Below are 19,234 nucleotides of genomic sequence, written 5' to 3' on the forward strand. Positions count from 1 at the left end.
TACAGAGGCTGCTTAACTTAGAGGTTAAGAGTCCTAAAATCAAAGCCAGGCCTTTCAGAGTGCAAGGTTGTTCAACATACAGAAACGCATCGGTGAAAGACACCAACAGCACGTGACTAGAATGAAGGGGGAACCACACGCTCATCTCAACTGATGCAGAAAAAGCATCTGACAAAATCCAGCGCGTCAAGATGAAAACACCCAACAAACAAGGAATAGGTGGAAACTTCCTCAACCTGATACAGGGCATTTAGGGAAAATCCATAACTAATGGCGTACTCAGTGTGAAGACTGAAAGCCTTCCCCCCAAGACCAGGAACAAGAAGAGGGCCCCCACTTTTACCATTTCGTCTATTCACCTTTGTACTGGAAGTTCTAGCCTGAGCAATTTGGCAAGAAAGAGAAATAGACACCCAAATTGGAAATGAAGAAGTAAAACTACCCAGATTCACAGATGATATAATATATACATATACAGAGAATCCTAAAGAATACACCACACACACACACACACACACACACACACACGACTGTTAGAGGTAATAAGTGAATTTAGTAAAGTTTCAGGATTCGAGATCAAATACAGTAGTATTTCTACACATTGTTCTGATGAATGGGGTTTTTTGTTTTTTCTTTTTTTAAGAATATTGTATATTTTATTATTTGTATACTCTGTGTTACATATCCTTTATTTATTTTTAAAAAATATGTTTTTATTGATTTCAGAGAGGAAGGGAGAGAGAGATAGAAACATCAATGATGATTCCTAACCGGTTTGGCTCAGTGGATAGAGCGTCGGCCTGCGGACTGAAGGGTTCCAGGTTCGATTCCGGTCAAGGGCATGTATCTTGATTGCGGGCACATCCCCAATAGGTGGTGTGCAGGAGGCAGCTGATCAATGTTTCTTTCTCGTCAATGTTTCTAACTCTCTATCCCTCTCCCTTCCTTTCTGTAGAAAATCACTAAAATATATTTTTTAAAAAAAGAAACGTCAGTGATGAGAGAGAATCATTGATTGGCGGCCTCCTGCATACCCTCCTCTGGGGATCAAGCCTGCAACCCCGGGCATGTGCTCTAGATCAGAATCGAACCTGGGACCCTTCAGTCCGCAAGCCAATGCTCTATCCACTGAACCAAGCCAACGAGGGCTAATGAATGGGTTTTCCTCCCTCGCCCGGCCATACTCTGACACTAGCTGAGTGTCCTACAATGTAACTCTATCTACTGGGGAGAGCACCAGATTCCACAAGTTAAGGACTCAGTCCCATAAGACTGCCCCACTGCAGATGCCAATGGCAAGTCCAGGTTGTAACCTGTACTCCTGAGCAGCTGGCTATAAATCAGATTCCAGCACCCCTGCCCTGGGGTTCAATTAATTTGCTAGAGCAGCTCACAGCGCTCAGAGAAACATTTTCTTGCTGAATTACAGATTTATTATAAAAGCTAGAAGTCAGGACCAGCCAGATGGGAGAGCTGCATAGGGCAAAGTGTGGGAAGCAGACCCCTTGGTAATGGTTTTTAACTGCTCTTTGAATGTCACATGCCCCACTCCATCACAGCCAGCCCCTGACCCTGGCCTGGCCTCTCTGCCCACAATAGAGGCTTTTGGCCTTCCTCTGGCCCCTTTCATGTGGCTTTCCTTGATAACGGCCAAGCCCAGTCACTATTTTTCAGTCCCCCTTAGACTAGAGCCCCTGGGGACACTTCAGAAGCCTCTGATTTACTGGTTCAAAAAACAGGAATTGATGCCTGCTGTGCAGCTAGCATTGCAGTGGGTGAGGGAGGGTATTGTGGGCAGATGCCCCAGCAAATTGAGGTAGAAAATAGGTGTTGTATGCGTACCGTAGATGAAAGACAAATGCTCAAAGGGCCGGGGTGGGCAGGAAGGTGCAGGGTTGAGATGTTGGCAAAGAAAAGACTGTTTGCAAAGGGGGAGTCACTCTTACACTCTAGCCAATTGTCACCCTGAAGGAATGCAGGCCTGGTATTGCCAGATCTTCCAGAATTCAAAACAGAAGCTGGAAATGTGGGTTTTATGTCCAATCTCCTGATTCACCAAAGTTAACAATTAATGTAATTTCAATTGTGTCGTTGTTGTTTTTAACACTGAGCAGGTCAAAGAAAACCCAGATGGCATCAAATCTGGCTTCTGTGCCTCCGGCTTTCAAGGCCTGTGCTGAAAGGCGCCTGCGCACAGTTTTCTCCTCTGGCCCAGGTCACCAGCGGACACCTTCAAGGACAGTGCCCGTGTCCCTGCAAGGCCTCATTCCTGGTGCCGCACACAGTGCCTGGTCTGAGCAGCTGGGAGGAGTTATTGCTGGGGGCTGTGGAATATGGGGCTCCTGGTCACTCTTCAGCTCAACCTTGACTCCCACTGCCTGTGGAGTAGTGGAGAAACACCTTGCCCTGTCCCAGAGCACCTTCCCCAGGTTCACAGCGCTCAGTAGTTATTACCTATCATTGATGTAGCAGTCGAAGTACCTGCCCTTCCCCACAGACTCTCCGCTTCGAAAGAATCCACGATTCAATTATTCACACACTCATTAAGCACCTTTTGTATAAGGCTGGTGTTAGATACTCAAGACCTTCTGCGTGTGTGTGTGTGTGTGTGTGTGTGTTCAGGAAGAAGGGGTGTGGATACAAGGTCTCCCTCCTGGGAGAGTTGCTGTGGGAGGAAAATCACTGGGCTGAATGGAGTAGTAATTAAGGAACAAATACCACCCTCACCACCACCACCACCCACCCTTGAATTCCACTACTTTAGTCAGGGAAAGGGTGATTCTAGGAGGTGCTTCTCTGATTAATATACAGGCCCCTAATTTGGCATTGGCCAGAATTCCGGTTCTGGTCCTCAAGGTGCCACCGAACCCTGGGCCCTCTGTCTAGGGAGAAAAAAAAGCACACCTCTACCGGCCCAGAAGGTGCCGATACAGAGTGTAGGAAGAGCCTGAAGAGGGAGAAGACGCGTGGTGTCCTGGGGCTCTGGTTGGATCAAATTGTCCCCAACGTGGTGCTCCAGATCAATGGGATGTAGAAAATAAAGAGTTGTCTCCTGTGTAAAACGCGACCGACGAGGATGGGATTCGAACCCACGCGTGCAAAGCACAATGGATTAGCAGTCCATCGCCTTAACCACTCGGCCACCTCGTCCCACATGGAAAGCTCACCTTCCTAACTTCTCTTATCGCTTATCTTCTCCGCACCATCTGAGCTCCTACACCCGCTGTTCAGTGCAGCCCTGGTAGGATCTACTGGAGGGAGAAACCGCAGAAAGAAAGGGTTTGTGTGTGTTCCTTTCCTCCCGCCGCAGCCGCGAACCCGCACCATCCTTCACCAAGCTGCAGCTGAGCTCTGCCACGGTTTCCCTCCCTGAACCCGGGGCGAGCGCGTCAAGGTTTCAGGACGCGGTCAGCCCGGGGGGCGGGGGTCACGTACTGACCCGGAGGGAGTGGGTGCTTGTCTCTGGGAACCCAGCGGTGCAGCCTCGGGCAGAGCCAGCGTTTGCAAAGCGCGCCGCGCGGGCGGCTCGTGCAGTCGCTCCTCCAGGCGTGCAGGGGGCGCCCTGGCACTCCCCGGAGCCCGTGCGGGCGAGAGGGGCTGTGCACGGGGCTCGGCTCGCCTCGGCTCGCCTCGGCTGCGCTCGGCAGGCTGCGGTAAATCCGGGCTTGCGGCGGTTGGCGAGGCTGTGGCCGGGTGGTCCCTGCTGTGCGCCGCGAGCCCCGAGAGCCATGCAGATGTCCTACGCCATCCGGTGCGCCTTCTACCAGCTGTTGCTGGCCGCGCTAATGCTGGTGGCGATGCTGCAGCTACTCTACCTGTCGCTGCTGTCCGGGCTCCACGGACAGGAGGAGCAAGAGCAGTATTTGGAGTTCTTCCCCCCGTCCCCGCGGTCTGTGGACCAGGTCAAGGCGCAGCTCCGCGCCGCGCTGGCCTCCGGAGGCGTCCTGGACACCAGCGGCGACTACCGCGTCTACAGGGGCCTGCTGAAGACCACCATGGAGCCCGATGATGTGATCCTGGCCACGCACGCCAGCGTGGACAACCTGCTGCATCTGTCGGGCCTGTTGGAGCGCTGGGAGGGCCCGCTATCCGTGTCGGTGTTCGCCGCCACCAAGGAGGAGGCGCAGCTGGCCACGGTGCTGACCTACGCGCTGAGCAGCCACTGTCCCGATATTCGCGCCAGAGTTGCCATGCACCTTGTGTGCCCCTCGCGCTATGAGGCCGCTGTGCCCGATCCCCGGGAGCCGGGGGAGTTTGCGCTGCTGCGGTCCTGCCAGCAGGTCTTTGACAAGCTAGCCAGGGTGGCCCAGCCTGGGGTCAATTACGCGCTGGGTACCAACGTGTCCTACCCCAACAACCTGCTGAGGAATCTGGCTCGTGAGGGGGCCAACTATGCCCTGGTCATCGATGTGGACATGGTGCCCAGCGAGGGACTGTGGAGAGGCCTGCGGGAAATGCTGGATCAGAGCAAGCAGTGGGCAGGGACAGCGCTCGTGGTGCCTGCCTTTGAGATCCGCCGAGCCCGCCGCATGCCCACAAATAAGAACGAGCTGCTGAAGCTCTACCAGGTGGGCGAGGTGCGGCCCTTCTATTATGGGCTGTGCACGCCCTGCCAGGCGCCCACCAACTACTCCCGCTGGGTCAACCTTCCCGAAGGGACCTTGCTGAGGCCTGCCTACGTGGTGCCTTGGCAGGACCCCTGGGAGCCATTCTACGTGGCTGGAGGCAAGGTTCCCACCTTCGACGAACGCTTTCGGCAGTACGGCTTCAATCGCATCAGCCAGGTGCCTCTAAGGGAGAGGGCGGGGGAAATGGGGCAGCAGGGGTGCGGGGTCAGGGAGCTATGAGTGGCCCTGGATGGGAAGTGGGCATTGAAGCAGGAGAAATGATAGTTCAGTGGTGGTTGTGGGAGATCCAGGATGCCTCCGGAGGAGTGGGATGCTGGGGTCGGCTTTAGGATGTCAGTCTTGGCCCTAGGAATATCATCAGGCTTTGCTGACCTGTCTCTCCCCCCACAGGCCTGTGAGCTGCACGTGGCAGGATTTGATTTCGAGGTGCTGAACGAAGGTTTCCTGATTCATAAGGGCTTCAAAGAGGCCTTGAAGTTCCACCCCCAAAAGGAAGCCGAAAATCAGCACAATAAGATTCTTTACCGCCAGTTCAAACAGGAGTTGAAGGCCAAGTACCCCGACTCGACCCGTCATTGCTGAGTCCTTCCCTGCCCTAGTTTGAGAAGTGTCAGCCTCCTCTCTCCTTGGGCTGCCCCTCAGGCCTGAGAGGGGTAAGAAATGTCACTCCACTTGACAATGGTAGCTGTGGTGTTGGAACACTGGACTTTGAATATGGGGTGCTGGGATCAAGTCCTAGCTTTACCACTAACTAGCTGAGTGGCCTTGAGCAAATCCCGTTCCCTCTCTGAGCCTCAGCTGCCCCGTCTGTAAAAAGGGAGGTGAGAATATCTACCTCACGGAACGGTTGGGAGGCTCAGATGAGATGCTATATGTGAAAACACTCTGTAAGCTTCGTAAAAATGTGAAGTATTATTAATATTATTACAGTATTATTGTTTTTATTATTGTTATTATTAACAATCTTGGGTGGGTAGGCAGTAGGAGAGCAAAAAGTATGAATGGCGCAGAGGGAGAAGTCTGAGTACTTAACAAAATGGGCTTTTTGTAAAGAAATCAGATAAAGGCTTTGAGTTTAGTTCTTAGCTTTTGGGCTGAAGCCTAAACTTTCTGGTTCTCCCAGGCCTCGCGAGTTCTGGAGAAGGGAAGGGTCTGCGAGTTCTGTACCCTAGAATAGACTGAGCTAGGTTGTTTGCCTACCAATGACAATGTAAATAAACGAGTGTTCACAACTACAGTTGCCTCTATTACTCTCCTGAACCGGACAGGCGGAGGGGTCGCGGGTTCTCCTCTTTCATGCCGCGGGGCGGGAGGAGGAAGGTGACCGTGGACCAAGGGGCATCACCTGTAAAGCAAGGAAGCCGCAAGGGTTTTTTCGGCAGGCTGACGGCCAGTGTGCATGTCGACTGGTTGCTATGGAAACCAGCGCGCGGTATCCCAGCATGCCTCGCCCCAGCTGTCCAATTGGGAGCTTCCCAACGGGCACCTCTTGATGACGAACACGGAAGCGCGGACAGGCCCCGCCTTCCAGTAAAGAGGGACCAGCGCTGCGGTTCCGGGAGCCGGGTGGCGGCGGCCAGCACCCGCAGCAGCGGGCACCGGGCACCTGTCGGAGAGTCTCGGACTTGAGGCCGGAGGCTCCACTCCCTGCGGTGCGTAACGCCACCCATGGCGCCCGGTTCGGTCTCCAGCTAGTCGGTCGGAGCCCGCCCAATCTCCAGGGCCAAAGCGGAGACATAACGAACAGGACGCGTGCAGGGCCGCGGGCCCCAAGCTGCCCGCGGAAGAGCCAGTGATTCCCCTGCCCGTGCCGCGCGTACCGGGATGGAGCGGGGCGGGAGGCTCCGGGCGCGCCGCGGCGGGGCTGAGTTGTCGTCTTCAAGGGTGGGGACCATGGAGGCCTGCCTTCGAGATGCTCACTTTCTGAAAAGATTTGCATGTGCACAACGCCTTACCATCCCTTGCCCCAGAAATCTTTACAACGCTCCGAGTAGCAATGGCTATTCTCTCTTTGTACCTGGGGTAAGGAGAGGAGGTTGTGATTTAATTGAGCTCATCAGTAGAATAAGAGGCACCTGGAGTAAACTACACTCCCCACCCCACCCCCTGCTTCCGCTCTACCTGGTCCGGATTACGTTGCTTTTTACCAAGTAAACATATTTAACAGTGAAGAGGAATTGCAGAGTTTGGGAACTGTTGGAACCGTGGCTTGAGAATGGAAATGATGAGACTGGTTTGGAGAACCCAGATTTTCAGATCAGGTTCAGATTATTTGTGAAATCATTGAGGAATGTGACTAAACTCTGAAGTCCAGTTATTTTACAAAACTCGAAATGCTGTTAAGGAATGTTAACAGAACACTTTGGGTTTGCTACTAATACATGGGTCTGGGGGCTGCCAAGAGTAAAAGCCAACTCCTGCCTCACAGAAGTTTAATTTGTATTTGCAAACCCTCCAGTCATCAGGTGAGTCAGTACTGTGCTAGGTGATGAAGGTGCGTGTGCTGCCATGCCCTGCTGAGGCTCCTGGTTGTGGAGACAGACATGTGATGGGCGAATAGAGAGGAAATGTAAGCAACTAGGCTTCCTGGAGGAGTGGCTACAAGACAGTGTCCAGAGAAATGGGAAGAACTTCGCAGTGAAATAGAACTCCTAGCAGGCAGAGATTATCTGTTGAGAGGCCTAGTTAGTCTTCCTATTAGGTGATCTATTGGCAGCATGTGGCACTGTCACCTCTCCTTGCTTCTAAAATTCTCTTCATGACTTTGAGTTTTTCCTCCTCCACCTCTTGGTAATTTCCTTTTCCTTTGCAGGGTTCTCACCCGCTTCCCCTTTGGTGACCCTGAGAGTTCCATCATGAATGTCTTCTCACTCCACACATCCTGCCTTGCTGCTTGCACCCTCTCCCAGGGTCTGAAGAACTCGCTGTATATCATTGCCCAGATTTCTTCCTGAGGCTTAGACCCAGGTGCCCCCACCCTGTCCCTTCCCTCATTTTGAGGTCTTTGCACATGCTGCTCTACTTGGAATGTTCCCTCCCTCAGCCAGATCAGCTCATCTGTCTGGCCCGTCTTCGTCTGCAGCAACTCCAGGTCCCAGTTAGATGCCTCTCCCATGTGCCCCTGCTCGCAACTCTTCGCACATCACAGTAATGGTCTGCTTCTTTGCCCTTTTCTCCCAGGAACTTGTAAACAGCTTGAGTTCAGAGACTGTCTGTCTGTCTATCACAGTTGTGCCCAGCACCTTCCAGTGTCTGATGGTACCTAGCATATATTAGAGTTTCAATAAATATTAGATGAGTGATATAAGAAGGAATGCATAACAGTATTCAGTGTTGCTGAGAAGGCAACTATGGTAAGCATTAAAAATATTGGTATTAGTGCCGAAACCGGTTTGGCTCAGTGGATAGAGCGTCGGCCTGCGGACTGAAAGGTCCCGGGTTCGATTCCGGTCAAGGGCATGTACCTTGGTTGCGGGCACATCCTCAGTGGGAGGTGTGCAGGAGGCAGCTGATTGATGTTTCTCTCTCATCGATGTTTCTAGCTCTCTATCCCTCTCCTTTCCTCTCTGTGAAATATCAATAAAATATATATATTTTTTTTTAAAAAAGAGCTTTAAAAAAAATATTGGCATTAGTCACCAGGGGATCGTGAGTTAACTCTGCAGAATTAGTTGCAGCTGACAGCGATGATACAGAAACAAATGGGGACAAGTGGGAGGTGAAAGTAGGAAGAGCAAGTGTGCGCAGGACTTGAAAGGTGTAGCTGTGAGGGGAATATGTGGAGCAGCTAATGGAATGGGGTGAGGTTTTGTGTTTCTGCTCTTCCTAAATGGCAGGGAACACCTGAGCACGCCTGAAGTTCCGTGGGAAGGAACTGTCGGGAGGGAGTGTTGAAACTATGAGAGGGAAGGGAGCACTGCTGACATGAAGTCCCAGAGGAAGCAGGAGATGGGACTGGACACAGGGCACAGTGGGAGACAAGGGGTTGGGAAATGTTCTCAGGAAGAGACGTGGGGGGCATTAAAGGCAGCAGGACCAGCACGAGGCGGGTGTGGGGAGGAAAGAAGTGCCTGGTGTATTTGAGAATTGGCCGTTAGATGGTGGGGTGAAGGAGCTGGACCAGTAGTTCAAGTCTAGTTGGTGCAGGGCCTTGAAAGGCCAAGTCCCATAGGCAGGGGGAGCCCACCCTTGGCCTTTCCCATCTTTGGGGGTGTGCAGACAGGGCCACTCGCAGCTTCACCCAGTGTGTGCTCAGGTTGTGGCGAGTCCAGTCACTTTCCCAGCTGTCCCCAGCTGCGGCCAGGCTTTGCTTAAGTCCCTGAGTGGCCACTTACCTGCTTGGAGCTGTGGGTGGTGGTGAGTGATGGCTCTACCCCTCCTTCCAGAGCCCAGATGCCGCTCCAACCTTCAAGCAAAGACACAGAAGAGATGGAAGCAGAGGGTGATTCAGCTGCCGAGATGAACGGAGAGGAAGAAGAGAGTGAGGAGGAACGAAGTGGCAGCCAGACCGAGTCGGAGGAGGAGAGCTCAGGTGACACACACGCGCGTACACACATGCACACGCACACACGCCTGCCCACTCCTCAGCCGGCCTTGACTGCCCTCTTGTCCCAGAGATGGACGATGAGGACTACGAACGGCGCCGCAGTGAGTGCGTCAATGAGATGCTGGACCTGGAGAAGCAGTTCTCGGAACTAAAGGAGAAGTGAGCGTGGGACGCCTGGGGCTGGGTCTCCAGGCACTGGGGGTGAGGCGGGCCTGGTGCTGGGCAGAGGTGGCTGAGGCCAAGAGTGAGTACCTGTCGTGGACCAGGTACTCCGTATGTGCTTGACAGATGAGCACATTTTACCTCCCAGGTTGTTCAGGGAACGACTGAGTCAGCTGCAGGTGCGGCTGGAGGAAGTGGGGGCTGAGAGAGCGCCCGAATACACAGAGCCCCTGGGGGGGCTGCAGCGGAGCCTCAAGATTCGCATTCAGGTGGCAGGTCTGTGGGCTGTCCTGTGCCCTGGAGGGGCCCCCAGTCTCCCTCCCTGTTCCCCTACCTCCCTTCCTCTCTCATCCCTGTCCTGCCCATGTTCCCAGCACTCCTTTTGGGGCACTGGAGTCCCTGGCCAAGCTGGGCCTCTCAAACCCCTCCCTCCCTCTGCAGGGATCTACAAGGGCTTCTGCCTGGACGTGATCAGGAATAAGTATGAGTGTGAGCTGCAGGGAGCTAAACAGCACCTGGAGGTGACTGATGGGCGCCAAGGGAGGAGGACTTAACGTGGCCCACCTGTCCCTCCTGACTGAGCTGCTCCCACCTCTTCCAGAGTGAGAAGCTGCTGCTCTATGACACTCTGCAGGGGGAGCTGCAGGAGCGGATCCAGAGGCTGGAGGAGGACCGCCAGAGCCTGGACATCAGCTCGGGTGAGGCAAGGGGCCGGCCCTGAGCACCCTGCCCCCGGCCTGGCTCTGTCAGTGCCCACTCCTGCCAGGGCCTGAGCTTCCCTGCCTGCTCAAGGGGACGGGAGGGGGGGTGTTTGTGGAGCCTGACTGAAGCCAGGCATGAAGGGGCCTGGCACACAGTGGGGGTTCAGGAAGAGTGGGTCCCCCTGCTCTCCTTTGCCCTTGCTCTCTTTCCAGAATGGGAGGTGACATTCTGACCCTCCCACACATAAGTAGCCACAGTCCCCACCATGTCCATAGTGCCTACATCATACGGGGCTCTGGGGAGGCAGGAATTGTCCTCATCCCACTGTCCACTAAACAAATGAAGAAACGGAGCCCCAGAGATGTGCAGCGACCTCTTTTCCAGGTCGTACTTCTGTGTGGTTGGGGCCTGAACTCAGCTTCTAACCCCCAAGCCCAGGGTTCTCTCCCCTGTCCTGGGAGCTGGTTGATGGGGAAGGGCAGGCTACAAGGGTGGGGGTGTCCTGGGAGGGCCAGCACCACGATCCTGACTCTGGGTCTGGGGACACAGAGTGGTGGGATGACAAACTGCACACCAGAGGCAACTCAAGGACCTGGGACTCCCTGCCACCCAGCAAGAGGAAGAAGGCGCCCCTCGTTTCTGGTATCCTTCCACCCGCAGGGCCTGAGCGGGCCAAGGCGGCATGTGAGCTGGCAGCGATGCCTGGAAACCTCAGACGGGAGCCTGCTCACACACCTTGCCTGGTCTTCCCCCAACAGCTATGGCTTCTCTCTCATCTGCATCCCTGTGGTCTAAACTGGGACACTCGCATGTGGGAGTAGTTGCCTCTGCCCCACCTTAGCCTTTATCCCTCTGGCACAGCCCAGCACAGAGATGAACTGAATTCTCACCCCTGCTCCCCAGCCCCCTGCCCTGGTTCCTACAGTAACAGTCTAAGGGCACCGGCCGCCTGGCCTTAGGAATCAGGTTCAGGGAGGGAGGAACCTGGTCTGCACGGACTTGAGGGCGTGGAGACATCAGGTGCAGCTTATGGGAGGACAGAGTGGACGGTCCCCAGGGGGCCTGGGAAGCCAGAGTTTTCAGAATGGATTCTGTGTGTAGATGGGGAAGGGGCCACATGGGGGGACAAGGAGTAGAAGGAGCAAGGTCCCTGAGTAGGTGGATGGGCCTGGCCTACTGATCTTGAAGCTGGGGAGAGGGCATGAGTGGGAGCCAAGGTAGGGGAAGTAGGGGTGAGGCTTGGGGCCCACCCCTGCCCTCTTGGACTCGTTGAAATAGGCCATAGCCACACGCCCCCCCAGAGAACCTGGGGGCCAAGAAGTAGGGGTGGAGCCCAAGCTCTAGCCCACGCCCTTCGCACCGCCTCTCCTCGGGCATTGCTTCCTTGACCCTGTTGCAGGCCCTTACATCGTGTACATGCTGCAGGAGCTCGACATCCTGGAGGACTGGACGGCTATAAAAAAGGTGGGTCTCGTGCAGGGCCCTGCCCCAGACGCCAGGTCTGCTCTGCAGGCTCCCACCCTAGCCTTGCCGAGGTTCCCTGGCATCACTGCCAGCTCACGCACCTCCTTTGCCCAGGGCTGCCCTGGAGGAGGGAGCTTCTGGTCTTGTTGGCCTCTTTCTCGTTCCAGGGCAGGTTTTGATGGGATGGGAGAAAGGGAGGGTGGGGTAGCAGCTGGGCTGGCCGGGCCTCTGACAGGAGGTCACATCAGAGCTTTGTCTAGAAAGTGTCTTATGCTTCCCATACCCTCCCCACCCCCCACTCCCAGGCAGCACTGGCCCAACAGCCCCCACCCCAGAGAGGCTGATGTGGAGGGGACTTGCCAAGCCAGAGGCAGGCTCTCACGGGGGCTTTTCTTCTCTCCACCCCAGGCTAGGGCAGCAGTGTCCCCTCAGAAGAGAAAATCCGATGGTAAGAACCACAGGGGCTTCCCACCTCCCACCACCCCTTCCCCCAGCCCAGCCTCCAGAAAGGAGCCCAGGGCGGGGCAGTGGCCGTGTCAGACCCGTGGCCCAAGAGTTCGGACAGTCTGGGCTTGAGGGCACTGGGAGGTTGGGAGCAGGAGCCAGGGTGGGGGTGGGGCAGCTCTAAGCTGAGGGGTTAGGACACGGAGTTCCCACCGTGCCCTAACCCCAGCAGCTGGGGGCAGGCGCCCAGTACTGACGGGCCCACAGATGAGGGCAGACCCGGGCCCTTCCTCTCATTTCCCCAGAAGAAGTGGCGACTCCCTCTTGTTTTGGCTTTCTCTCACCTGCAATGATCTCTCCCTTCCCACGTACCCCTAGGACCATGACCCTGTGATTCACAGCCAGCGGGGCCCCTCGGAGCAACAGGCACCAAAACCCGGACTTACATCTTCCTACTGCAGAGAGGCAGACGGACAAGCCCCTTGGGTCTTTTCCAGCCGGCTCTCCAGTGCTGCTGCTGGGTACTCCCCTCCAGCCTTCACTGGTCTGGACTCCTCTGCTCCTGCTCAGGGCTTGTACAGCTGTGGCCCGAGCTGTCCTAGCCAGGCAAGACTGAGTCCCTCATGCCCAGCCAGCCCCCTACCTTCCCCTGCCGAAGGTCAGCCCCCTGGGTCCCTCCCTGACAAAGAAGACCTGCCTCATCTGAAGCCAAAGTACATCCTTCCTGCTGACCTTGGACCTGGCTCCCCAGTCACTGAGCCCATGTGTTGGACCCACTTCGTGGGAACTCTGAACCAGGAATTCTGTTGGGGGGGGGGGGGGGCGGGGCCTGTCCTGCCTCTTGCCATGCTGAGAAGGCGGGCTCCCCAGGTCTTCTCAAGGCAGTCCTTGGTGCCTGCCGCCCACACTGCGGGGACTGGAATTAAAGCATTTCCTGGGTCTCTGCTGTGACCCAACGTGTGTCTGATTCACCTGCAAGGCAGTCAGGGCTCCCATGAGGAGTGTCTGAAACAGGCAGTCTCTTCTGGGGTCCCCGGTACCTCTTACTACCCGGAGGAGCCTCCCCACTCTGACTTGGGGTATAGACTGCAGAAAAGGGGGACTCTCCTATGGCCCATCCCCCCAGAGGTGGGGGGCTGGGCCCTGGACTGCCTGGTGCTGGTGACAAAGTCTGAAGCAGCATGTGGCACAGGCGGAACACGTGGCCTCAGATGGGGAAGGGGGCTGAGTGCTCTGTGTTCGCAGACTGGGTCATGCCTGCACCTGCCCGTCCCTCGGCAGATTGGCAAGGCCTGTGTGCGTGGGAGGCAGCTGGCAGCCGGCAGCAGTGCCATGTGCTGACACCTCACAGCCAGACTCCCCTGTTTAGTGCTGATTGTTAGAACCACCCCCAGAACCTCAATTAAGCAAAGGGGTTTGTTTCCATGGAGACAGGCATCCTTTCTCCATGGCAACCTGAAATCCCAAAACCCCAGTTAGACTGAGGAATGAGTCATCTGTGACCATTAGGAGGCTCTCTCTCACAAGGTTGACCCCAAGGTGGACAGTTGAGCAACTGACCACAGACTTGAAAGGTGCCCCAAGGGCGAGGAGGCTTGGGCAGAGGGGGAGGAGACAGGCCCCACTTAACCCCTTCCTTCCCACCCGTGGTCTGAGGCGGCTGCTGTAGAGGCGGCAGCCCTACAGCTGGAGCACTTGCCTGGGAAGGATCCCTGTCCCCCAAGACTGGGCCCAGAACGCAGAGGAAGTGGGTGCTGCCCAGGCTGAGTGGACACAGAAGAGTTAACTGGCGGGGTGTGACAGGGCGTACCGCCCTCAGGAAGTGTTACTCACCAGCGGGAATGCTCTTGCCTTGGGGGCTGGACTGCCTTCCTGAGTCCCAGAAGTAACCGAAGGAGCTCCCCGCCATGGAAGCCCCTGGGGAGCCAGGAGCAGGGCCCCTTGGAGCCCCCAGTCCGACGGACTCCTCTGCACCTGGGCACCTGGAGAGAGAAAAGTTAGTGAAGTTGGAAGGGCAGCCTGGAGGGGCTGCGGGCCGGTCTGTCCCGGGGCAGAGGAGGGGGAAAGGGTTGGGCAAGGGGCCCAGCCGCGGGCCGCCTGCTTAGATCTGGTGCCTGCCTCCAGGCCAGCCCAGGACCCGATGTACGACGTGCCCGGTGCCAGCGGGGGGCAGACAGGTGGGCCCCAGCGGCCAGGACGCACTGTGAGCCTGCGGGAGCGCCTGCTGCTCACGCGGCCCGTGTGGCTACAGCTGCGGGCCAACGCAGCAGCTGCGCTGCACGTGCTGAGGACCGAGCCCCCGGGGGTGAGTCTTGCCCCTTCCCCCAGAGACTGGCCGGTGGAGGGCGGGAGGGAGAGGAGCAGGACACGGAGGTCCTGAGCCGCCAACCCATCCGTTCTCAGACGTTCCTGGTGCGGAAGTCTAACACTCGCCAGTGCCAAGCCCTGTGTGTCAGGCTGCCTGAGGCCAGTGGCCCTTCCTTTGTGTCCAGCCACTACGTCCAGGAGAGCCCTGGGGGTGAGAGGGACCGGCCTGGAGGGACGGGGCTGGAAGCAGAGGCTGGGCCAGGGGGACTCCAGGGAACAGCCTCGCTTCCCATCTCTCAGGCGTCTCGTTGGAGGGATCTGAGCTCATCTTCCCGGACCTAGTCCAGCTCATCTGTGCCTACTGCCACACCCGGTGAGCCTGCCCTCAGGGGCTGGTGTCTGAGGGACACCCTGTCCTTCCACCCCGACAACCCCAGGCATCCCTCACTTATCTCCCCGTCTCTGGCCTCAGGGACATCCTGCTGCTCCAGCTCCAGCTCCCCAGAGCCATCCGGCAGGCAGCCACCCACAAGGAGCTGGAAGCCATCTCCCATTTAGGCGTTGGTAAGGCTCCCCTGCCGCCCATTGCATAGGTGGACAAACTGAGGCCGGGGGAAGGGAAGGCACTTGGGCACACAGTCTGAGCCTGCATCTTGCCCTCCTTTGGGCACATCCCCTTCACCTCCTGAGGCCCCCGTTGGCTTCTCTTCTCTAGAGTTCTGGAGCTCCTCCCTCAACACCAAGGCTCAGCCAGGCCCCTCTCAAGGCCCGCTCCTGCCCCCGCTGAAGCCCCGGTCCCCACAAGAGCTGGACCAGGGCACCGGGGCCGCCCTGTGCTTCTTCAACCCCCTGTTCCCAGGGGATCTGGGCCCCACCAAGCGGGAGAAATTCAAGAGGAGTTTCAAAGTACGTGTATCCACTGAGACCTCCAGCCCCCTGTCTCCACCCGCTGTGCCGCCTCCCCCTGTCCCTGTGCTGCCAGGGGCAGCCTCCAGCCAGACAGAAAGGATGCCCCCTCGACAGCTGCTGAGGAGGGAGAGCTCAGTGGGGTACCGTGTGCCAGGGGGAGCCAGCCCCAGCCTCCCTCCCCTGCCCTCCCTCCAGGAGGTGGACTGTGGCTCCCCCAGCAGCTCCGAGGAGGAGGAGGGGATGCAGGGGTGTCAGGGGAGTCCAGCAACCTCACCCCGCCTGAGTCTCAGGAATCGCAGGCGGCCTTTGCTTCGGTCCATGAGCTCTGCCTTCTGCTCTCTGCTGGCACCTGAGCGGCAGGTGGGCCGGGCAGCCTCGGCACTGATGCAGGACCGCCACACAGCTGTGGGCCAGCTGGTCCAGGACCTACTGACCCAGGTGCGGGCCGGCCCGGAGCCCCAGGAGCTGCAGGGTATCCGTGAAGCACTGAGCAGGGCCCAGGTCATGCTGAGCGCCGAGCTGGGCCCTGAGAAGCTGCTGCCGCCTAATAGACTGGGTGAGACTCCAGCCCCGGCGTTCGCTGGCTCAGCCCCGTCTCTCATAATCTCACCTCTTACCCAGGCCACTCTCTCCCCTCCACAGTGCCGCCTGTCTCACCCCTTCACGTGAATTTCATTCCCCACTTCTCCCCACCCCTTCACCCCCCCGCTCTCCTGTCTCACAAGATCCCTCCTCCTCTTCATCCCTGTCTCGCTGGACTCTGCCCCCACCCTGGTTCTCCTCACCCCTCGCCTGCCTCTGCTCCACAGAACGAGTCCTGGAGAAGTCCCTGCATCGCTTGGTGCTCAAGCCTCTCCGGCCCATCCTGGTGGCCCGACTACGGCGCAGGCTTTCCGCCAATGGCTCCCTGGGCCACCTGGCTGAGGGCTTCCGCCTGGCCCGGGCCCAGGGCCCTGCAGCCTTCGGGTCCCGCCTGAGCCTGCCCTCCCCGGTGGAGACGGAGCAGGTGCGCCAGAAGCTGCTGCAGTTACTCCGCACCTACTCACCCAACGCCCAGGTCAAGCGGCTCCTGCAGGCCTGCAAGCTGCTCTACACAGTCCTGAGGACCCACCTGGGTACACCCCCCACCGCCCCCACCGGCTCCTTGCTGTCAGAGGCAGGCCCCTCCAGGCAGATTTCAGGAAAGGCACAGCTGGGGAAAAGATGGTCCAACCCTCCCATCTCACAGGTGGTCTAACTGAGGCCCAGATTGTAGAGCATCCTCTCCCCAGCCCCTGCTTGTGGTTGCCATAGAGATCACATTGCCCAAGGCCTGGCAGGTGGAGGGGAGGGTCACTGTCTAAGGCAAGGAGGACTCTGACCGCGAGGCCTCAGAGGAGCCTGAAGCTTCCCTCTCCGCCACCCCACAGGAGAGGGCGCGGGGGCCGACGAGTTCCTCCCACTGCTGAGCCTGGTCCTGGCCCACTGCGACCTTCCTGAGCTGCTGCTGGAGGCCGAGTACATGTCAGAGCTGCTGGAGCCCACCCTGCTCACCGGAGAGGGTGAGGGACTCACACACATGCCACTTCCTGTCGGGGTGGGGCTGGAGCAGGGAAGGGAGAGGGAACATGTCACCCTACCCCATCCTCCATTCTCCCCCTGTGTCCCAGGCGGCTACTACCTGACCAGCCTCTCTGCCAGCCTGGCCCTGCTGGGCGGCCTGGGCCAGGCCCACACGCTCCCCCTGAGCCCCTCACAGGAGCTGCAGCGCTCCCTCAGCCTCTGGGAACAGCGCCGCCTGCCCGCCACCCACAGCTTCCAGGTAACAGGGCCTCCATACCATCCACCCCAACTGTGAGTCCCAGTGGGGAAAGGCTGGCCCTGCGCCCCCTGCAATAGAAACAGCACCCCACGCAGAACAACATCAAGACAGCCTTTCTGGAGAGAGTATGTTCCAGCCGCCAGCACTGTGCCCAGTGCTCTAGGTGCTCAGCCCTGAATCTTCACAGAAATAGGGCCATCGTTACCCCATTTCACAGATGAGGAAACTGAGGCGTGACATGGAAAGGGGATGGGACACAGGTGGCAGGCTGAAGCCTCAAATCCTGGCTTCCAGCCCCAACTGGGGCTCTGCCCACCCCTGGACTCAGGCTTCCAGCCCGAGCTCCCCTCACCAGACACCATCCCTGACCTTCACCATCCTCGCCACCCTTCTCAGACTTGGTTCAGAGTCCAGTGTAGCCAGATCCTGGGCTCAAATCCGGGCTCTGCTACTTTCGGGTTGTGGGAGCTTGAGGAAGTTAGGTAACTACTTTGAGCCTCAATTTTCTCATCTATGAAATGGGATAATAGTACCTACCTCCTGGGACCGATATGAGGATTAAATGAGTTAAAACCAGGGCACATGCTCAGGACACAGAGTTGGCTCCATCTGAGTAGGATGGTCAGGCTGTAGGCCTGCTGGGGCCATCCCTCCAGCCTGCCGTGTGACCCACCAGCCTCAGCATATGTCTCCCTTCCTCAGGGCCCCCCTAGGACCTCACCGTGTCCAAAAAGTTTTTTCCAGTTGGTTCTGCAGAGCCTAAACCGGGGCCTCAGGCTTTGCAGCCAGATATGTACCAAGCAAGGCTGAGTTTCTGTGTTTGTTTCTCCTCCTGCACAGCATCTCCTCCGAGTAGCCTACCAGGACCCTAGCAGTGGCTGTACCTCCAAGACTCTGGCTGTGCCCCCAGGGGCCTCGATTGCCACCCTGAACCAGCTCTGTGCCACCAAGTTCCGAGTGACCCAGCCTGACGCTTTTGGCCTCTTCCTGTACAAGGAGCAGGACTATCACCGCCTGCCCCCTGGAGCCCTGGCCCACAGGCTGCCCACAACTGGCTACCTCGTCTACCGCCGCCAGGCAGAGCGGCCCGAGACACTGGGGGCCTCACTTGGGGGTGCAACGGAGGAGGGCAGCAGGGAGCCAGAGGCAGGAGGCAGGGAGGAGAAAGGGGGCAGGGAGATGGGGATATCGAGGTCAAAGCCAGTCCCTGTGACAACTGCTGGGCAGGAGGAGAGCCAGGCCGGGGGAGGCCCTGCTCAGCCAAGTGCGCTGGAGGCTGAGGGAGGCCCGGCAGCAGCGGAGTAGCTGGGAGTGGCCAGAGGGGCATTTGGGGCAGAAAACTGAGCCTGCTGGGAAGGCCTTTCCGAGCCCTCAGCCCCACTCACTCTGTGCCTGCCACGCCTCTGATCCTCATCTCTGACCATGCCTGCCGGGGAAGTGCCTGGACTGGCTGCATCTGCGGCATTGGAGTAAAGTTGAGCGGCAGGGGGGACCCCAGACCAAAGGCCCAAGGGCCTCTGCCTCACACTTCTGCCGAGGCCGGCAGCCCTCCAAGCTGGGGGCTTCAAGGCCGTGAAAGACTCCACCTACTCCCGGTGTCAGGATGATTGAAGGAGGCAGCAGGGGCTTGGGCCAGCCCTGCTCCAGGCCACCTGGAGGACTGTACCTCCAAACCTCAGTGCCCGCACCTATAAAGTGGGGGTGCAATGCCATCCTGTCTTCTCCCAGAAACCTTCCAGGAGTCCAGATGGATGATTTTTCGGCAGAGCAGAACTCAGACAATGGGAAAGGGAGGGAAGGAGGTGGGATGTCAGCCTCCTCTCCCTCCAAGGGTCAAGGGTCGTTCGCTGCACTTGCCGAGGCTGATGCCCTCCAGTCAGCCCGTGGAGACCCCAGAGGGCAGGTCCCGCTGGAGGGAGCAGCACCCAAGTTCCAGTCTTTCCCAAGATGGGCGCTCCTCCCGGGCCCTCTGGCATCCCATGGGACTTGGACAGGAAGGCGGCTTTCAAATGGATGGGGGAGGGGGAGCTTGGAAACCATTTTCTCTGCTCTTCACTCTTTGGACCTCTCAAGAGCCTCTCGGGAGTTTGTGCTTATTACCCACTGACGTTCGGGAAAGTGACTCCTAAGATATCACACAGCAGGCCATTTGGGGTGCCCCCACCCAAACCAGGGCATCAGGTTCCAACTACACCCTGGAGCCCTTCTAAGCCACCAATAAATTAACCCTCAAGGCCCAGCAGAGCAGGCAGCAAATCTGAGCAAAGAAAG

The 19,234-nt window shown here is 57.7% G+C and overlaps 3 protein-coding genes and 1 long non-coding RNA gene across 4 annotated transcripts; 3 read left to right on the plus strand and 1 right to left on the minus strand.

Moving 5' to 3' along the window:
- The first annotated feature begins 3,587 nt into the window (after positions 1-3,587).
- On the plus strand, positions 3,588-5,865 carry B4GAT1 (beta-1,4-glucuronyltransferase 1). The gene is made up of 2 exons (XM_080641679.1): positions 3,588-4,784; positions 5,019-5,865. The coding sequence occupies exons 1-2, from the start codon at positions 3,729-3,731 to the stop codon at positions 5,208-5,210; spliced, it is 1,248 nt and encodes a 415-aa protein (XP_080497805.1). The 5' UTR covers positions 3,588-3,728; the 3' UTR covers positions 5,211-5,865.
- Positions 5,849-15,808, minus strand: LOC308234235. Its single transcript, XR_013959034.1, has 4 exons — positions 15,437-15,808; positions 13,780-13,928; positions 8,963-9,033; positions 5,849-6,645 (listed from the first exon to the last, which is right to left on the minus strand). It is a non-coding gene; the product is annotated as an uncharacterized lncRNA (long non-coding RNA).
- BRMS1 (BRMS1 transcriptional repressor and anoikis regulator) lies at positions 6,146-12,896 on the plus strand. The gene is made up of 10 exons (XM_080641680.1): positions 6,146-6,280; positions 9,014-9,159; positions 9,243-9,333; positions 9,485-9,612; positions 9,778-9,857; positions 9,938-10,034; positions 10,588-10,680; positions 11,438-11,502; positions 11,911-11,950; positions 12,325-12,896. The coding sequence occupies exons 2-10, from the start codon at positions 9,021-9,023 to the stop codon at positions 12,330-12,332; spliced, it is 741 nt and encodes a 246-aa protein (XP_080497806.1). The 5' UTR covers positions 6,146-6,280; positions 9,014-9,020; the 3' UTR covers positions 12,333-12,896.
- On the plus strand, positions 13,785-18,358 carry RIN1 (Ras and Rab interactor 1). The gene is given in 11 exon segments (XM_080641678.1): positions 13,785-13,942; positions 14,071-14,251; positions 14,350-14,464; positions 14,554-14,626; positions 14,726-14,817; positions 14,969-15,718; positions 15,972-16,277; positions 16,572-16,703; positions 16,812-16,963; positions 17,804-18,134; positions 18,137-18,358. Coding segments are annotated over 11 exon segments (2,328 nt in total). The 5' UTR covers positions 13,785-13,853; the 3' UTR covers positions 18,244-18,358.
- Positions 18,359-19,234: the final 876 nt, after the last annotated feature.

This window comes from Plecotus auritus, assembly GCF_963455305.1.
Source record: "Plecotus auritus genome assembly, chromosome: 9".
Taxonomy (NCBI): Eukaryota; Metazoa; Chordata; class Mammalia; order Chiroptera; family Vespertilionidae; genus Plecotus; species Plecotus auritus.

Coding starts and splice junctions, on each gene's coding strand:
- B4GAT1 (XM_080641679.1), top strand. CDS start 3,729: ATGCAGATGTCCTACGCCATCCGGTGCGCCTTCTACCAGCTGTTGCTG. Junction 4,785..5,018: donor GCTTCAATCGCATCAGCCAG/GTGCCTCTAAGG, acceptor CTCCCCCCACAG/GCCTGTGAGCTGCACGTGGC.
- BRMS1 (XM_080641680.1), top strand. CDS start 9,021: ATGCCGCTCCAACCTTCAAGCAAAGACACAGAAGAGATGGAAGCAGAG. Junction 9,334..9,484: donor TTCTCGGAACTAAAGGAGAA/GTGAGCGTGGGA, acceptor TTTACCTCCCAG/GTTGTTCAGGGAACGACTGA. Junction 9,858..9,937: donor GAGCTAAACAGCACCTGGAG/GTGACTGATGGG, acceptor CACCTCTTCCAG/AGTGAGAAGCTGCTGCTCTA.